Source organism: Nematostella vectensis, chromosome 11 (assembly GCF_932526225.1).
Source record: "Nematostella vectensis chromosome 11, jaNemVect1.1, whole genome shotgun sequence".
Lineage (NCBI taxonomy): Eukaryota > Metazoa > Cnidaria > Anthozoa > Actiniaria > Edwardsiidae > Nematostella > Nematostella vectensis.
In genome coordinates this window covers 8,973,044-8,993,379 of record NC_064044.1, presented here as the reverse complement: position 1 = coordinate 8,993,379, position 20,336 = coordinate 8,973,044, and the positions used below count along the sequence as shown (strand labels likewise).

The window sequence follows — 20,336 nt, the reverse complement described above, 5'->3', positions numbered from 1 at the left end:
CCTGGGGTGCAACCGTAGCCCTGTACCCCACCCCACCCCCCAGCCTAATGATCTGACTGTTACACCATTAATACCATGGTCACCTCGGATTCTTCTGTTTTCTAAGGACGATTACTAGTGAAATTCCCTCGAAAACAATAGATGGTCCTAAATTTCCCTCATGCATTAATGATGAGGGAGATTTAGTTTCTAAATTTCCCTCATGCATTAATAATGAGGGAGATTTAGAAAAAGACAAAAGAATCTTTTGTCTTCTGAATTCCCTCTACATCAGTGCAGGAGAGAAATTTCAAACTAAGATGCTTGTCTTCTAGTTTCCACCAGGGAAACAGATAGAAGGCAGCTTCCTGATTTGCACAGGAATAGACCCTGTGCCAAGAGACCAGATTATTTGATCTCGTGATACCTAACCAACATTAGACTAGATCCATGTGGATCACTAAATCACTAAATTCTCCTCGTGCCATGCTATAACTTATAATAATTCCATGGTGATTATGGTGAATCACATCTGATTATGGTACTCTTTATTGAATAGGAAAAATATGAAGCTGCAATAAAGGATGCTACTAAAGGTATGCATTGTTCACAGCATTGTTAACATCTGCAGTACAACACATATAAAATATGAAAAAAAATATATATAAAATAAAGCAAAATGACATTTATTTTTTTTTTATTTTTTTTTTGTCTCAATCCAACCACAATGTTTTTGTACATTTTTATGTATTATCCAAATTATCATGTTCTGGAACATTGTAGTTATAGTGAACAGTGTAGTTATAGTCTTAGACAATCCAGAACATTCTCAATACCACGCTGCCAAACCAAATGTTTTAGGCGATCTTTCATCCCGACCATGGCATCAAGTTGCACCACTAAATTTAACATATAATCCTAACTGAACATATCATATTCGCTCATTTTATAGCATATAGCTTTCCTCTTATCATAGTCGCATATAAATCTATTACCTGTAATAATATACATATATATAGTTATATTTTTTATTCCTTTTTTTTCTTTTTTACTCGAGTAAATTGCGCAATTCAGCGTTTTTTAGCTGCCATGCGATCTTTTTGAAAGAAACTATCTATCTCATCTCTATCTCATACAGTGACAATAAATATGACAATTTGTTCACCATATTTAATGCTTATTTATTCTATTTTTAAAAGCTCTAGACATTGTACCAAATGATCCCAAAGCTCTGTTCAGAAGATCTCAAGCCTTTGAGGCAACAGGGAGGCTTGAGGAGGCATTCAAAGATGCTCGTACTCTTAGTCATTTAGAACCAAAGGTACAGTAATAGCCATACAGAAGGACAGAGAGAGGAGGAGGAGTTTTGTATAGAATCTGCAGAATAGACGTATAGCTACTCAATACGCATCTTTTAATTTTCTGAAAATGCATCAAAGCTGGCATCGTAAGTGGCGAAAAACGTAAAAAAGAAAGACCTTTCTACAGGACAGACATATTCTTTATTAAAACATGTATTTTAACTATTTAGTCAAATATACAGTATGTGAAAATACGTGAGATCAGGCTAAAATACATATATCTCCGCAAAATTCAAGATAGTTGGCATCTCTGGACTGATGGACAGACAGACAGAGCTGCCATAATCATTTTTGTTACTTCTGCTGCACTTCCTGTGGTTTCAGGTTTTATTGTTATCACAATCAATATAAAAAATAATATTTTGCAAATGAATTGTTTTTCCCCCATGATATTTTTAGAATACAACAATACAAGCAACCCTTAGAAGACTTGGACCTCAACTGCATGAAAAGGTGTGAATAAAATGTCACAATAAATGTTTTTTATCAGATCCAGGATTTCTCAAATTGGGCAGCTCTTTAAAGGAGACGCATACTAATAATGCTGTATAATTATAAAAATGAAAATAAATTAGTGGATTTTATCTTTCATACATTTCTTTTTATATTTCTGTCTGAAGGGGGGGAGAGAAGGGTTTACCCCCCCCTTGACCTCCTTAGATCTGCCACTGATTTCTCTTTGATTGATTCATTCATAGGGTTTAGCCTAAACAGAATGAATATTTCCCACGATCAGTCGTTGTGTTAGATGGACATTCCCTGCATCGTCATTGTAAAGAGGAGAAAATCAAGGCAATGTCTAAATCTATTGGTTAATCAATAGTCTTTTATTTTCTTTTAGTCTGAGAGAGTTCGCACCACAGATGGTTTGGTGGATGAAATGTTTGGTGCTCTGTTTGGAAAAGGGGACACAGAGGAAAGACAGGCTAAGGTACCAATCATTTTTTTTTTAATTATTATATACTATTTTGCACAACAATCCAGCCAAGGTGAAGTTATTTATTTGAATTACCTTTTTAGGCTCTGAAAAATTTGGTAATTTTGTCAAGAGATGAGCCTGGTGCTCAGAGAATATTTCAGGGAGGTAAGGCAATCTACAATATTTTTTGGCTAGTGTTGCCCCCCCCCTCCCCCTCCTCAATGCTGAACAAAATATTTAATTGAGGTATGAGTAGGATTCCTAAATGAGGTGAGAAGCATAGTAAGTGATCCTCTGTAGCAAACTGCATTGTTTCCATGTGTCTTATCAGTTAACATGACAGTACTGTATGTTGCTGACTGTATTCCAATTATAAAACAACTATAAAAAAGCTTCAAATGCTTGCAATATAGCAACAAAGATGTGTCACAAGTATGAGAATAAGATTATCAACTTAAGATTAATCAATCAAATGTTTTAAATGTCATCTTTTATTGACAAATCTGACTCCGGCTTGATTTTTCACTTCAAGCATAGAAATCTTGTAATTTAAAGGTAGCCATTCTCATTGTTCAATTAATTTTTATGTATTTTGTCCATTACTTTCAGGTAATGGACTTGTTCATATAACATCTTTGGTGCGGAGTAATTCTCATGATCAAAAGATTGCAGGCTTGAAGATCCTCAAGGGACTCTGTACTAACTCAGCTCCTAGGGTGAGAAATCATTTACCTTATGGCAAAACCAACCTAATGGGAGAATGTTTAAAGAAATATCCTTTCACATCAAATAAGGCAGAAAATTAAGTACTTACGGAGTAATAGAAACATATTTTAGAATATGGCTATTTAATTTTTTTTTGTTCTCATTTAACTTTTTAGCATTTTTAAAATTTACTGAAAAATCCAAAAAATGTTTTGAATAGGGGAAATCAGTCAAGAAACACCAACCTGTTATCAGGATTTTGGATGGAGGGTGTGTTTGCTTATTTAATGGACCATTTTCTTTTACGCAGATAGCTGTCCTACTGTAGTTAATTTTCCTTTGCTAGAGTGGACCTTTTAGTTGAGTAGGGGGTTCTTCCAAACTCCCCCCCCCTTGCCATGGGCCTAGAACTGATGGGCAATTGTGGATTCTTTAGTGTTTTTTAGCAGTACACATTACATTAGCAAGGTTTTTCTCTCATGTTGACAAGACCATGAGAATTGAATTGCATGTTTAACAGCAGCTGCCAGCCCTGCCAATCACTCTAGACTTATGCTAGGTATATATTATTTTCTATTTAATAGAAAATAATTGAAGAAAGACATCACCTGAATTTTTAATTGGGGTTTCTTGGAAGAAAATAAAGATTCAGGCAGTATGTTTTGTCACTATTTGGTTTGCCTCAAATCTTAAGCTCTTTGGGAAGAAAATAAGTGAAACTATTGGGATTTTTAAGGGTGAAACTCAAGAGTTTACATGCAAATTTACTTGCAGTCTATGGCAGTTCTTCAGCAGACAACTCTTGCATTGTTATCAGAGCTTGTCGAATCGGTACGTATATATCAAAGAAAAAAACATCAATCAATCAATATTTTAACAGAAACAGGGGTAAGCTAATTTAAATCTGTCCCTTACTTGCAACTGGCCTGCAAATTTATAACAAGCAGTCTGTGACACTCACGGGGGGTTAAGCTCTTCCCATCTATTGTGTGTATGTGTTGATAACATGGTGTCTTATTATGTTGGCTAGGGAAAAATTGGGGCCTGGACTTATTACTATTTTAGCTTATTTTGTCAGAGCAGTGACCCTACAGTATGGCCTGGGTATGATGGGGCAAAACATGCCACCTTTTGCAGTTTCGCTATTTGCCATAGTCCACTTTCATTGTGGGACAGCGTTGGTTGGTTGCTTGACCTATACCTGCACCCTATGTATTTTGCTGACTCATGGAGCTGCATTTATAACGTGATACAAATAAAGATGTCCAAAGTAGATATTCATGAGACAAACAAAAATTGGGTTTACTTATATGTAAGTTGTGATTAGTATAGTCCGTGCTAAAGATATCCAAGGCAGCCACGGGAGCAAGCCCTTGAGCGAGCCCTTGTGTCTCTATCACATATGATAATTTGTGATTATTATAGTCAGTGCTGGAGATATCCAAGGAAGCCAGGGGAGCAAGCCCTTGTGCCTCTATCACATATGATAATTTGTGATTATTATAGTCAGTGCTGGAGATATCCAAGGAAGCCACGGGAGCAAGCCCTTGAGCGAGCCCTAGTGTCTCTATCACATATGATAATTTGTGATTATTATAGTCAGTGCTGGAGATATCCAAGGCAGCCACGGCAGCACTTGAGCAAGCCCTTGTGTCTCTATCTCACATGCCTACCCTTGAGGATGACTTGAGGGCTTGGAGAAAGAAGGGGGAGTCAGGGCAACCACCTTTTGAGATAGGTATGTATGTGAATCAAATGAAGGGTACTACAGGCAATTCACATTAACAAAAAAAATACTCCAGACTAATAGTAGAGGTACTAAAAAGTAGCCATGACCCAACCCTTGCACAATAGATGCTACATCACTGTTATTAGAGAAAAATAAAGAAAGAAGTTTAAGATACTTCTGGTGGCAAAACATGTTGATGTCGCAGGTTGCTCCCCTATATTCACTATATGTAGATGGACCCTTGGCAGCACCCCTATACCCAAACAGGGGATTCCCTGTACCCCCACCTCCACCCCCACCTGTGATAATATAACATTTTAGTTTGCTTCATTTTCAGTGAACAAGGCAGAGAATAAAGCAGTCCTAACATCTTTTATCAATGCGATCAGAAGTGAAAAGTAAGTGTACTACTCATTTGAATCCAAATCGCAATAATATTAATTTTGATTTTGTCTCCTTTGGTCATATTTAAAGCCGCATTGTCACCAGTTTAATTCCGGTCGATTACCTAACAATATCCGATGATTTTTTACGGAAAACGCGAAAAATATTTCAAAATATTGAAAGCAGTGTGTCTATTGGAAGTTTCTTTGAGGATGTGATTGATAATTTAGAGCGGATGGCCTGTTAAATATCTCGGATCCTAATAGATTCTTTTGTCTTTTAACGGTTGAGGTTTCCGTCGAACCTCCGGAAGTAAACTGGTGACAATGCGGCTTTAAGATGCACTCTCTCTCTGTTGACATACATTGCGGAATTTGAGCTGCATCACTGTAGCTAGTGCACCCTGAAACGACTATAACACACATGCCTTGCAAGCGCACGGTACTTTTTAATCCCTCTATCTTTTCAGGATTTGTCCTGAAGGTCGAGACGAATGTATCGATGCTCTTGTTAAAGTCTTTCCCAAGAACAAGCTGCTAATCCTTATGTTTGTGAACATGAAGGGTAAGATTAAGATGAAGGTTAAGACTAAGATTCCGTGCCAAAAATACAACTCTGTTAAAAAGACCTGATTGTTCTATTCCTATCCACATTAAAATGTGCAAAACATGTATATGTACTTTTGGTTTCAAGACTTCCCACTACTGTCTATAATAACGAGGCACCCTTATAAAAATAGGGGTTCAAACGTCCAAAACAATTTATTTACAGGAAAGTGTAAGGAAACCACAAAAGTATCTCCCCAAATAGGAAAACATTGTACTTAGTGTGGCTACTTTGTAGAGACTTTAAGACTTCATGTGGTCCTTTAATGAAAAACAATTGCTTTTAAGTCATATGCCACTCCCTCCCATGCCACAGTCGTCCCCTTCCTTCCTCTAAAGTCCCCTTCTATTCCATTCTGCTTTGCTTCTGACTGCTGTATTTTAGTGGATACCTTCCACTGACAGTCCTTTGTTATGACAGGTGTAAAAGAGCTTCTTCATGTCGCTGCTACAAGTGCTCCTCTCATTGATTCAGGCATCCAGTCACTCACTGTAACGGAACGCACACGGATGCATATCTCTGTCTTATTGTCAACGATATGGGACTCTTATGGGTACGTTATCACAGAAGCAATACACCAAAAAAGGGTCCCATTTGAGTGACATTTATGGACACATTTGTGTAATAATGTCATTGACTGGTTTTCATTGATCGCCAATGTTGGGTTTTCATTGATATGCCAATGTTGGGTTTTCATTAATACGCCAATGTTTGGTTTTCATTATGCCAATGTTGGGTTTTCATTGACACGCCAATGTTGGGTTTTCATTGATACGCCAATGTTGGGTTTTCATTGATATGCCAATGTTGGGTTTTCGTTGATGCGCCAATGTTGGGTTTTCATTGATACGCCAATGTTGGGTTTTCATTGATACGCCAATGCTGGGTTTTCATTGATACGCAAATGTTGGGTTTTCATTAATACGCCAATGTTCGGTTTTTATTATGCCAATGTTGGGTTTTTATTGATACGCCAAAGTTGGATTTTTATTGAAACGCCAATGTTGGGTTTTCATTGATACGCAAATGTTGGGTTTTCATTAATACGCCAATGTTCGGTTTTTATTATGCCAATGTTGGGTTTTCATTGATACGCCAAAGTTGGATTTTTATTGAAACGCCAATGTTGGGTTTTCATTGATACGCCAATGTTGGGTTTTCATTGATACGCCAATGTTAGGTTTTCATTATGCCAATGTTGGATTTTCATTGATACGCAAATGTTGGGTCTTCATTAATACGCAAATGTTGGGTTTTCATTGATACGCCAATGTTGGATTTTCATTGATACGCCAATGTTGGGTTTTAATTATGCCAAAGTTTGGTTTTTATTGAAACGCCAATGTTGGGTTTTCATTGATACGCCAATGTTGGGTTTTCATTATGCCAATGTTGGGTTTTCATTGATACGCAAATGTTTGGTTTGCATTAATACGCCAATGTTGGGTTTTCATTGATACGCCAATGTGGGTTTTTATTGATACGCCAATGTTGTGTTTTCATTGATACACCAATGTTGTTTTTTTATTGAAACGCCAATGTTGGGTTTTCATTGATACGCCAATGTTGGGTTTTCATTGATACGCCAATGTTGGATTTTTATTGAAACGCCAATGTTGAGTTTCCATTGATACGCAAATGTTGGCTTTTCATTAATACGCCAATGTTCGGCTTTCATTATGGCAATGTTGGGTTTTCATTGATACACCAATGTTGGGTTTTCATTGATTTGCCAATGTTGGGTTTCTTTGATACGCCAATGTTGGGTTTTTATTGAAACGCCAATTTTGGGTTTTCATTGATACGCCAATGTTAGGTTTTCATTATGCCAATGTTGGGTTTTCATTGATACGCCGAAGTTGGGTTTTTATTGAAACGCCAATGTTGGGTTTTAATTGATACGCCAATATTGGGTTTTCATTGATACACCAATATTGGGTTTTCATTCATACGCCAATGGTGGGTTTCATTGATACGCCAATGTTGGGTTTTCATTGATACGCCAATGTTGGGTTTCATTGATACGCCAATGTTGAGTTTCCATTGATACGCAAATGTTGGGTTTTCATTAATACGCCAATATTCGGCTTTTATTATGGCAATGTTGGGTTTTCATTGATACACCAATGTTGGGTTTTCTAGGATACGCCAATGTTGGGTTTCATTGATACGCCAATGTTGGGTTTTTATTGAAACGCCAATGTTGGGTTTTCATTGACACGCCAATGTTGGGTTTTCATTGACACGCCAATGTTGGGTTTTCATTGTTACGCCAAAGTTTTTTTTTTTTATTGAAACGCCAATGTTGGGTTTTCATTGATACGCCAATGTTGGGTTTTCATTGATACGCCAATGTTGGGTTTCATTGATACGCCAATGTTGGGTTTCATTGATACGCCAATGTTGGGTTTTCATTAATACGCCAATGTAGGGTTTCATTCATATGCCAGTTTTGGATTTTAACTAATTGCCAATCTTGAGTTTTCTTTGATTTACCACTGTTAGGATTTCATTGATATGCTATAATGGGATAATATAAGATCAATGTTTGACTTGTGTGAAAACAGTACAGGAGCAGATACATAATTTTATTGGGGGGGGATTAGACTTTCCTTGAATGGAATCCATTTTAGTGTTGCCAATGAAAACACTTCAACTGTTCAAGTACTTTGGATCAATTAAGGCAGAAGGCTATTTAGCTGTTGGTAATCACAGAACATGGGAAACTACAGTAACAACCTTAGTTGTATTTACAACATCATTCTCGATTGTAGGCATGACGACAAGCAAAAGGAACCATTCCGCAATGATTGTGAAGCTGTCATTGGGTATGCATCTCCATATTTCTAAGTGGCAAGATGTCTAAATAAATCACAATTCATATGAATTCTTCCAGAGTGCCCCCTTTGGACTTTGGTTTAAGAAGAATTTTATGGCAGCAACTTCCACCTAGCCTGACTATCAGACGGTTTTATTTTTCTGGAATAAACTTAATAAGTACAGTAATGACACTCAGGCTACCTTCTGCCATGTCTTCTATTGCGCCCCTTTAAAGCTCCAAATTGACAGTCTGATTCTCACTCTTTATACAGGGAGTACATGAAGAAATCTAGTGTCCAGTCGCACCTTGAGGGGTGCACTGCTCTGTGTGCCTTGATGCAAGGAGCCCAAGATAGCGCTGCACCCATCCTCAAGTCAGGCATCCTGCCTCTGGTCATCAACCTTGGCACCATGGAGCAGCGAGTCTGCAAGGTATGGTTGGATGTTTGTTACCCATTCCTTCGCTCGATTTCAACACAGGAAGCCCAAGGCGTAGAGGGATAACCATGGAAATGTCAGCAGGTCGACCCTGCCTTGTCCATCATCAACCGTGTGTCGATTTGTTACCTGTGTCCTATTTGTTTTTTGTTTTGTTATTTCCATATTCATCCAGCTCTTTTATTTTGTTTAATTTATTATATTAGTAAAGTGCCCCCTTTCCCTACCTTCACAACCACATATCCACAAACATCACATTTGATTGATCTTGTGCCTCCCTTTCCCATCCAAACACAAAATATGAGATGATAGTTTCTTTGCCTTTTGATGTCTTTTGTTCTTGTTGCAGATTGTCTCAGCAGAGACTCTAGCGCTAGGCACGTCTGACAAAGTTTTGTGTTCCACCCTTGGAGACGAGGTGAATAGATGACATCTATAGCCTCCTTCGATTGAAAATAATTCATACGACACTACGCAATCTAACTGTAATCATATTAGCGCACCATACGTTCAATTAAAGTATGTTGATCCTTTTAATGTGACACAGGATACGGGTGTAACTGCCTATTTCTATTTCATAGGGGCTTGTAGCACTCCGAGCGCTTTACCAACTAAGAGATGACGAAGTCAGAGTTCGAGCTCTTGTGGTAAGGGATTTTACGCACTTTAAAAGGTCTCTGTTAGCTGCCATTTTGTTTCCCCTTCAGCAAAATACCAAATTAGAGAAGGCACCCATTTCCAGATTTCCATCGGATAACAACCAGTAGCGGATCTACGTAACAAATTACCACCTCCCCCCTTTGTCACTGAACCAACCCCCCCCCCCCAGATCCGCCCCTGACAACGTATTTTGCTTTTAGATGGATATTTCAGAATTTCTTCAAGTTTTGTCTTCATTTTTTGGATAAAAAACATACAACAAAGGTGTGACTGACAAGAGCACTTGAGCAGGAAGTCACAGTCATAATTACTGATGATGATAACAGTCATGATTATCATCTGTTCACATCATCATCAGCAAAATTATCATAGTCGGCCACATCGTCATTGAATTTACGTCGCTATTCTTTTGCCAACAACAGTCCTCTACTCTTATCGCCATTGGCAGCATGGGACATTTATGAAGTCAACTAAAATATAATTCTAATGTGGCTACTGTGGTGAAACTATAAACATCGGGATGTTATCCTACTTCCTCTCCCTTCTCGAGACCCCCTCCCCCCAAAAGCAATTGCTTTATTGAGCAAAAAATGTTTATGTTATTGTCCATGTACTTCATACATGGCTTCTGGAATTACGCGAAAAAAACCCTCAAAATTACGCGGGATTCTTGGCTAAATTACGCGCTAAATTACGCGGAAAATCAATCATTACGCGCTAAATTACGCGGGATTTTGCAATACATTTTTCTTTAAAAATCAAAATTTTGCGGGATTCTTTACTGAATTACGCGCTAAATTACACGAAATATCAACTGTTACGCCCAAACAACATTTTGTACCGAAGGAAGGCACGAAATAACTTGAAAAAGGTTAATTTTTGCGTGAAAATATATTAGGCGAGTTTTCATTGGCCACCAGCCAATTAAAAAAGTATTTCATTATTAGTCCTAGGCTTTCGCGGTTTAGCAATGAACGCCTAGTCATTTTATTTGCTTCCGGAAATTCAGTTCGAAATATCGCACTCTTTTTTCACGAGAAATAGAGGTAACAACCCTAAAAGAACACATCAGCTGTGCAATTAAATGTTTTGTCTTTCAAAATTTAGCCAAATTACGCGGGATTACGCGGAAATTTGTGGATTACGCGGATTACGCGGAAAAAGCCAAATTACGCGCTTCCGCACAAGCGCGTAATTCCAGAAGCCCTGTTCATACCATCATTTACTCCCAGGGTTTGTGCAAGCTTGGAACTACGGGTGGAGGGGCGGTGAATGATCAGACATTCGCCGATGGCGCAACTCTCAAGCTATATAAGTCCGCTAGAAGGTAGGTGTCCCTTTATGATCAAATGTTCGCGATGTTGCTACTATCCGAGTCCACTGGAAAGATGTTCCTTATTGATCAAACACTTGCTGGTTTTAGCCTTTTATGAGAACATATGATCGGGTCCAAACTGGTGTTCTCATTTCCACTGCCGTATATATCTACCGTGTACTAACTACTAACTGATGTCTTGTATGTCTTCTCGTGTACTAGCTACTAACTGACGTCTTGTATGTCCTCTCGTGTACTAGCTACTAACTGATGTCTTGTATGTCCTCTCGTGTACTAGCTACTAACTGACGTCTTGTATGTCCTCTAGTGTACTAGCTACTAACTGACGTCTTGTATGTCCTCTCGTGTACTAGCTACTAACTGATGTCTTGTATGTCCTTTCGTGTACTAGCTACTAAATGACGTCTTGTATGTCCTCTCGTGTACTAGCTACTAACTGATGTCTTGTATGTCCTCTCGTGTACTAGCTACTAACTGATGTCTTGTATGTCCTCTCGTGTACTAGCTACTAACTGATGTCTTGTATGTCCTCTCGTGTGCTAGCTACTAACTGATGTCTTGTATGTCCTCTCGTGTACTAGCTACTAACTGACGTCTTGTATGTCCTCTCGTGTACTAGCTACTAACTGATGTCTTGTATGTCCTCTCGTGTGCTAGCTACTAACTGATGTCTTGTATGTCCTCTCGTGTACTAGCTACTAACTGACGTCTTGTATGTCCTCTCGTGTGCTAGCTACTAACTGATGTCTTGTATGTCCTCTCGTGTACTAGCTACTAACTGATGTCTTGTATGTCCTCTCGTGTACTAGCTACTAACTGATGTCTTGTATGTCCTCTCGTGTACTAGCTACTAGCTGACGTCTTGTATGTCCTCTCGTGTACTAGCTACTTAAGGACGTCTTGTATGTCCTCTCGTGTACTAGCTACTAACTGATGTCTTGTATGTCCTCTCGTGTACTAGCTACTAACTGACGTCTTGTATGCCCTCTCGTGTACTAGCTACTAACTGACGTCTTATATGTCCTCTCGTGTACTAGCTACTAACTGACGTCTTGTATGTCCTCTCGTGTACTAGCTACTAACTGATGTCTTGTATGTCCTCTCGTGTACTAGCTACTAACTGATGTCTTGTATGTCCTCTCGTGTACTAGCTACTAACTGATGTCTTGTATGTCCTCTCGTGTACTAGCTACTTAATAACGTCTTGTATGTTCTCTCGTGTACTAACTACTAACTGATGTCTTGTATGTCCTCTCGTGTACTAGCTACTAACTGATGTCTTGTATGTCCTCTCGTGTACTAGCTACTAACTTATGTCTTGTATGTTCTCTCGTGTACTAGCTACTAACTGATGTCTTGTATGTCCTCTCGTGTACTAGCTACTAACTGATGTCGTGTATGTCCTCTCGTGTACTAGCTACTAACTGATGTCTTGTATGTCCTCTCGTGTACTAGCTACTAGCTGACGTCTTGTATGTCCTCTCGTGTACTAGCTACTTAAGGACGTCTTGTATGTCCTCTCGTGTACTAGCTACTAACTGATGTCTTGTATGTCCTCTCGTGTACTAGCTACTAACTGACGTCTTGTATGCCCTCTCGTGTACTAGCTACTAACTGACGTCTTATATGTCCTCTCGTGTACTAGCTACTAACTGACGTCTTGTATGTCCTCTCGTGTACTAGCTACTAACTGATGTCTTGTATGTCCTCTCGTGTACTAGCTACTAACTGATGTCTTGTATGTCCTCTCGTGTACTAGCTACTTAATAACGTCTTGTATGTTCTCTCGTGTACTAACTACTAACTGATGTCTTGTATGTCCTCTCGTGTACTAGCTACTAACTGATGTCTTGTATGTCCTCTCGTGTACTAGCTACTAACTGATGTCTTGTATGTCCTCCCGTGTACTAGCTACTAAATGATGTCTTGTATGTCCTCTCGTGTACTAGCTACTAACTGACGTCTTGTATGTCCTCTCGTGTACTAACTACTAACTGATGTCTTGTATGTCCTCTCGTGTATTAGCTACTAACTGATGTCTTGTATGTCCTCCCGTGTACTAGCTACTAACTGATGTCTTGTATGTCCTCCCGTGTACTAGCTACTAACTGATGTCTTGTATGTCCTCTCGTGTATTAGCTACTAACTGATGTCTTGTATGTCCTCTCGTGTACTAGCTACTAACTGACGTCTTGTATGCCCTCTCGTGTACTAGCTACTAACTGATGTCTTATATGTCCTCTCGTGTACTAGCTACTAACTGACGTCTTGTATGTCCTCTCGTGTACTAGCTACTAACTGATGTCTTGTATGTCCTCTCGTGTACTAGCTACTAACTGATGTCTTGTATGTCCTCTCGTGTACTAGCTACTTAATAACGTCTTGTATGTTCTCTCGTGTACTAACTACTAACTGATGTCTTGTATGTCCTCTCGTGTACTAGCTACTAACTGATGTCTTGTATGTCCTCTCGTGTACTAGCTACTAACTGATGTCTTGTATGTCCTCTCGTGTACTAGCTACTTAATAACGTCTTGTATGTTCTCTCGTGTACTAACTACTAACTGATGTCTTGTATGTCTTCTCGTGTACTAGCTACTAACTGATGTCTTGTATGTCCTCCCGTGTACTAGCTACTAACTGATGTCTTGTATGTCCTCCCGTGTACTAGCTACTAACTGATGTCTTGTATGTCCTCTCGTGTACTAGCTACTAACTGACGTCTTGTATGTCCTCTCGTGTACTAGCTACTAACTGATGTCTTGTATGTTCTCTCGTGTACTAGCTACTAACTGACGTCTTGTATGTCCTCTCGTGTACTAGCTACTAAATGATGTCTTGTATGTCCTCTCGTGTACTAGCTACTAACTGATGTCTTGAATGTCTTCTCGTGTACTAGCTACTAAATGACGTCTTGTATGTCCTCTCGTGTACTAGCTACTAACTGATGTCTTGTATGTTCTCTCGTGTACTAGCTACTAACTGATGTCTTGTATGTTCTCTCGTGTACTAGCTACTAACTGATGTCTTGTATGTCCTCTCGTGTACTAGCTACTAACTGACGTCTTGTATGTCCTCTCGTGTACTAGCTACTAACTGATGTCTTGTATGTCCTCATGTGTACTAGCTACTAACTGACGTCTTGTATGTCCTCTCGTGTACTAGCTACTTAATAACGTCTTGTATGTCCTCTCGTGTACTAGCTACTAACTGATGTCTTGTATGTCCTCTCGTGTACTAGCTACTAACTGATGTCTTGTATGTTCTCTCGTGTACTAGCTACTAACTGATGTCTTGTATGTTCTCTCGTGTACTAGCTACTAACTGACGTCTTGTATGTCCTCTCGTGTACTAGCTACTAACTGATGTCTTGTATGTCCTCTCGTGTACTAGCTACTAACTGATTTCTTGTATGTCCTCCCGTGTACTAACTACTAACTGATGTCTTGTATGTCCTTTCGTGTACTAGCTACTAAATGACGTCTTGTATGTCCTCTCGTGTACTAGCTACTAACTGATGTCTTGTATGTCCTCTCGTGTACTAGCTACTAACTGATGTCTTGTATGTCCTCTCGTGTACTAGCTACTAACTGATGTCTTGTATGTCCTCCCGTGTACTAGCTACTAACTGATGTCTTGTATGTTCTCTCGTGTACTAGCTACTAACTGACGTCTTGTATGTCCTCTCGTGTACTAGCTACTAACTGACGTCTTGTATGTCCTCTCGTGTACTAGCTACAAACTGACGTCTTGTATGTCCTCTCGTGTACTAGCTACTAACTGATGTCTTGTATGTCCTCTCGTGTACTAGCTACTAAATGATGTCTTGTATGTCCTCTCGTGTACTAGCTACTAACTGATGTCTTGTATGTCCTCTCGTGTACTAGCTACTAACTGACGTCTTGTATGTCCTCTCGTGTACTAGCTACTAACTGATGTCTTGTATGTCCTCTCGTGTACTAGCTACTAACTGATGTCTTGTATGTTCTCTCGTGTACTAGCTACTAAATGACGTCTTGTATTTCCTCTCGTGTACTAGCTACTAACTGACGTCTTGTATGTCCTCTCGTGTACTAGCTACTAACTGACGTCTTGTATGTTCTCTCGTGTACTAGCTACTAAATGACGTCTTGTATGTTCTCTCGTGTACTAGCTACTAAATGACGTCTTGTATGTCCTCTCGTGTACTAGCTACTAACTGACGTCTTGTATGTCCTCTCGTGTACTAGCTACTAACTGACGTCTTGTATGTCCTCTCGTGTACTAGCTACTAACTGATGTCTTGTATGTCCTCTCGTGTACTAGCTACTAACTGATGTCTTGTATGTCCTCTCGTGTACTAGCTACTAAATGACGTCTTGTATGTCCTCTCGTGTACTAGCTACTAAATGACGTCTTGTATGTCCTCTCGTGTACTAGCTACTAACTGACGTCTTGTATGTCCTCTCGTGTACTAGCTACTAACTGACGTCTTGTATGTCCTCTCGTGTACTAGCTACTAACTGATGTCTTGTATGTCCTCTCGTGTACTAGCTACTAACTGATGTCTTGTATGTCCTCTCGTGTACTAGCTACTAAATGACGTCTTGTATGTCCTCTCGTGTACTAGCTACTAAATGATGTCTTGTATGTCCTCTCGTGTACTAGCTACTAACTGATGTCTTGTATGTCCTCTCGTGTACTAGCTACTAACTGATGTCTTGTATGTCCTCTCGTGTACTAGCTACTAACTGATGTCTTGTATGTTCTCTCGTGTACTAGCTACTAAATGACGTCTTGTATTTCCTCTCGTGTACTAGCTACTAACTGACGTCTTGTATGTTCTCTCGTGTACTAGCTACTAACTGACGTCTTGTATGTTCTCTCGTGTACTAGCTACTAAATGACGTCTTGTATGTTCTCTCGTGTACTAACTACTAACTGATGTCTTGTATGTCCTCTCGTGTACTAGCTACTAACTGATGTCTTGTATGTCCTCTCGTGTACTAGCTACTAACTGATGTCTTGTATGTCCACTCGTGTACTAGCTACTAACTGATGTCTTGTATGTCCTCTCGTGTACTAGCTACTAACTGATGTCTTGTATGTCCTCTCGTGTACTAGCTACTAAATGATGTCTTGTATGTCCTCTCGTGTACTAGCTACTAACTGATGTCTTGTATGTTCTCTCGTGTACTAACTACTAACTGATGTCTTGTATGTCCTCCCGTGTACTAGCTACTAAATGATGTCTTGTATGTCCTCTCGTGTACTAGCTACTAACTGACGTCTTGTATGTCCTCTCGTGTACTAGCTACTAACTGATGTCTTGTATGTCCTCTCGTGTACTAGCTACTAACTGACCTCTCGTATGTCCTCTCGTGTACTAGCTACTAAATGACGTCTTGTATGTTCTCTCGTGTACTAACTACTAACTGATGTCTTGTATGTCCTCTCGTGTACTAGCTACTAACTGATGTCTTGTATGTCCTCTCGTGTACTAGCTACTAACTTATTTCTTGTATGTCCTCTCGTTTACTAGCTACTAACTGATGTCTTGTATGTCCTCTCGTGTACTAGCTACTAACTGACGTCTTGTATGTCCTCTCGTGTACTAGCTACTAACTGATGTCTTGTATGTCCTCTCGTGTACTAGCTACTAACTGACGTCTTGTATGTCCTCTCGTGTACTAGCTACTTAAGGACGTCTTGTATGTCCTCTCGTGTACTAGCTACTAACTGATGTCTTGTATGTCCTCTCGTGTACTAGCTACTAACTGACGTCTTGTATGCCCTCTCGTGTACTAGCTACTAACTGACGTCTTATATGTCCTCTCGTGTACTAGCTACTAACTGACGTCTTGTATGTCCTCTCGTGTACTAGCTACTAACTGATGTCTTGTATGTCCTCTCGTGTACTAGCTACTAACTGACGTCTTGTATGTCCTCTCGTGTACTAGCTACTAAGTGATGTCTTGTATGTTCTCTAGTGTACTAGCTACTTACTGATGTCTTGTATGTCCTCTCGTGTACTAGCTACTAACTGATGTCTTGTATGTCCTCTCGTGTACTAGCTACTAACTGATGTCTTGTATGTCCTCTCGTGTACTAGCTACTAACTGACGTCTTGTATGTCCTCTCGTGTACTAGCTACTTACTGATGTCTTGTATGTCCTCTCGTGTACTAGCTACTAACTGATGTCTTGTATGTCCTCTCGTGTACTAGCTACAAACTGATGTCTTGTATGTCCTCTCGTGTACTAGCTACTAACTGATGTCTTGTATGTCCTCTCGTGTACTAGCTACTAACTGATGTCTTGTATGTCCTCTCGTGTACTAGCTACTAACTGATGTCTTGTATGTCCTCTCGTGTACTAGCTACTAACTGACGTCTTGTATGTCTTCTCGTGTACTAGCTACTAAATGACGTCTTGTATGTCCTCTCGTGTACTAGCTACTAACTGATGTCTTGTATGTTCTCTCGTGTACTAGCTACTAACTGATGTCTTGTATGTCCTCTCGTGTACTAGCTACTAACTGATGTCTTGTATGTCCTCTCGTGTACTAGCTACTAACTGATGTCTTGAATGTCTTCTCGTGTACTAGCTACTTAATAACGTCTTGTATGTCCTCTCGTGTACTAGCTACTAACTGATGTCTTGTATGTTCTCTCGTGTACTAGCTACTAACTGATGTCTTGTATGTCCTCCCGTGTACTAGCTACTAACTGATGTCTTGTATGTCCTCTCGTGTACTAGCTACTAACTGATGTCTTGTATGTCCTCTCGTGTACTAGCTACTAACTGATGTCTTGTATGTCCTTTCGTGTACTAGCTACTAACTGATGTCTTGTATGTCCTCTCGTGTACTAGCTACTAACTTATGTCTTGTATGTCCTCTAGTGTACTAGCTACTAACTGATGTCTTCTATGTCCTCTCGTGTACTAGCTACTAAATGATGTCTTGTATGTCCTCTCGTGTACTAGCTACTAACTGATGTCTTCTATGTCCTCTCGTGTACTAGCTACTAACTGATGTCTTGTATGTCCTCTCGTGTACTAGCTACTAACTGACGTCTTGTATGTCCTCTCGTGTACTAGCTACTAACTGATGTCTTGTATGTCCTCTCGTGTACTAGCTACTAAATGATGTCTTGTATGTCCTCTCGTGTACTAGCTACTAACTGACGTCTTGTATGTCCTCTCGTGTACTAGTTACTAACTGATGTCTTGTATGTCCTCTCGTGTACTAGCTACTAACTGATGTCTTGTATGTCCTCTCGTGTACTAGCTACTAAATGACGTCTTGTATGCCCTCTCGTGTACTAGCTACTAACTGATGTCTTGTATCTCCTCTCGTGTACTAGCTACTAACTGATGTCTTGTATGTTCTCTCGTGTACTAGCTACAAACTGACGTCTTGTATGTCCTCTCGTGTACTAGCTACAAACTGACGTCTTGTATGTCCTCTCGTGTACTAGCTACTAACTGATGTCTTGAATGTCCTCTCGTGTACTAGCTACTTAAGGACGTCTTGTATGTCCTCTCGTGTACTAGCTACTAACTGATGTCTTGTATGTCCTCTCGTGTACTAGCTACTAACTGACGTCTTGTATGTCCTCTCGTGTACTAGCTACTAACTGATGTCTTGTATGTCCTCTCGTGTACTAGCTACTAAATGATGTCTTGTATGTCCTCTCGTGTACTAGCTACTAACTGACGTCTTGTATGTCCTCTCGTGTACTAGTTACTAACTGATGTCTTGTATGTCCTCTCGTGTACTAGCTACTAACTGATGTCTTGTATGTCCTCTCGTGTACTAGCTACTAAATGACGTCTTGTATGCCCTCTCGTGTACTAGCTACTAACTGATGTCTTGTATGTCCTCTCGTGTACTAGCTACTAACTGATGTCTTGTATGTCCTCTCGTGTACTAGCTACTAACTGATGTCTTGTATGTCCTCTCGTGTACTAGCTACTAACTGATGTCTTGTATGTCCTCTCGTGTACTAGCTACTAACTGATGTCTTGTATGTCTTCTCGTGTACTAGCTACTAACTGATGTCTTGTATGTCCTCTCGTGTAATAGCTACTTAAGGACGTCTTGTATGTCCTCTCGTGTACTAGCTACTAACTGATGTCTTGTATGTCCTCTCGTGTACTAGCTACTAACTGATGTCTTGTATGTCCTCTCGTGTACTAGCTACTAACTGACGTCTTGTATGTCCTCTCGTGTACTAGCTACTAACTGATGTCTTGTATGTCCTCTCGTGTACTAGCTACTAAATGACGTCTTGTATGTCCTCTCGTGTACTAGCTACTAACTGATGTCTTGTATGTCCTCTCGTGTACTAGCTACTAACTGACGTCTTGTATGTCCTCTCGTGTACTAGCTACAAACTGACGTCTTGTATGTCCTCTCGTGTACTAGCTACTAACTGATGTCTTGTATGTCCTCTCGTGTACTAGCTACTAACTGACGTCTTGTATGTCCTCTCGTGTACTAGCTACAAACTGATGTCTTGTATGTCCTCTCGTGTACTAGCTACTAACTGATGTCTTGTATGTTCTTTCGTGTACTAGCTACTAACTGATGTCTTGTATGTTCTCTCGTGTACTAGCTACTAACTGATGTCTTGTATGTCCTCTCGTGTACTAGCTACTAACTGATGTCTTGTATGTCCTCTCGTGTACTAGCTACTAACTGACGTCTTGTATGTCCTCTCGTGTAATAGCTACTAACTGACGTCTTGTATGTCCTCTCGTGTACTAGCTACTAACTGATGTCTTGTATGTTCTTTCGTGTACTAGCTACTAACTGATGTCTTGTATGTTCTCTCGTGTACTAGCTACTAACTGATGTCTTCTATGTCCTCTCGTGTACTAGCTACTAAATGATGTCTTGTATGTCCTCTCGTGTACTAGCTACTAACTGATGTCTTGTATGTCCTCTCGTGTACTAGCTACTAACTGATGTCTTGTATGTCCTCTCGTGTACTAGCTACTAACTGACGTCTTGTATGTCCTCTCGTGTACTAGCTACTAACTGATGTCTTGTATGTCCTCTCGTGTACTAGCTACTAAATGATGTCTTGTATGTCCTCTCGTGTACTAGCTACTAACTGACGTCTTGTATGTCCTCTCGTGTACTAGTTACTAACTGATGTCTTGTATGTCCTCTCGTGTACTAGCTACTAACTGATGTCTTGTATGTCCTCTCGTGTACTAGCTACTAAATGACGTCTTGTATGCCCTCTCGTGTACTAGCTACTAACTGATGTCTTGTATCTCCTCTCGTGTACTAGCTACTAACTGATGTCTTGTATGTTCTCTCGTGTACTAGCTACAAACTGACGTCTTGTATGTCCTCTCGTGTACTAGCTACAAACTGACGTCTTGTATGTCCTCTCGTGTACTAGCT

At 39.9% G+C, this 20,336-nt stretch overlaps 1 protein-coding gene across 3 annotated transcripts in view; it reads left to right on the top strand.

The window, feature by feature from the left end:
• Positions 1–20,336, top strand: part of LOC5508643 (protein unc-45 homolog A) — a 74,308-nt gene that overhangs the window by 1,193 nt on the left and 52,779 nt on the right. For all 3 annotated transcript variants that reach the window (XM_048733958.1, XM_048733959.1, XM_048733957.1), the window contains exons 3-18: positions 539–575; positions 1,179–1,300; positions 1,740–1,793; positions 2,182–2,271; positions 2,361–2,424; positions 2,869–2,975; positions 3,739–3,795; positions 4,564–4,702; positions 5,031–5,091; positions 5,547–5,641; positions 6,104–6,236; positions 8,458–8,511; positions 8,776–8,935; positions 9,291–9,359; positions 9,523–9,588; positions 10,834–10,928. In XM_048733958.1, the coding sequence (XP_048589915.1) occupies positions 539–575; positions 1,179–1,300; positions 1,740–1,793; positions 2,182–2,271; positions 2,361–2,424; positions 2,869–2,975; positions 3,739–3,795; positions 4,564–4,702; positions 5,031–5,091; positions 5,547–5,641; positions 6,104–6,236; positions 8,458–8,511; positions 8,776–8,935; positions 9,291–9,359; positions 9,523–9,588; positions 10,834–10,928 (1,403 nt within the window). The remainder of the gene's footprint in view (positions 1–538; positions 576–1,178; positions 1,301–1,739; positions 1,794–2,181; positions 2,272–2,360; positions 2,425–2,868; positions 2,976–3,738; positions 3,796–4,563; positions 4,703–5,030; positions 5,092–5,546; positions 5,642–6,103; positions 6,237–8,457; positions 8,512–8,775; positions 8,936–9,290; positions 9,360–9,522; positions 9,589–10,833; positions 10,929–20,336) is intronic.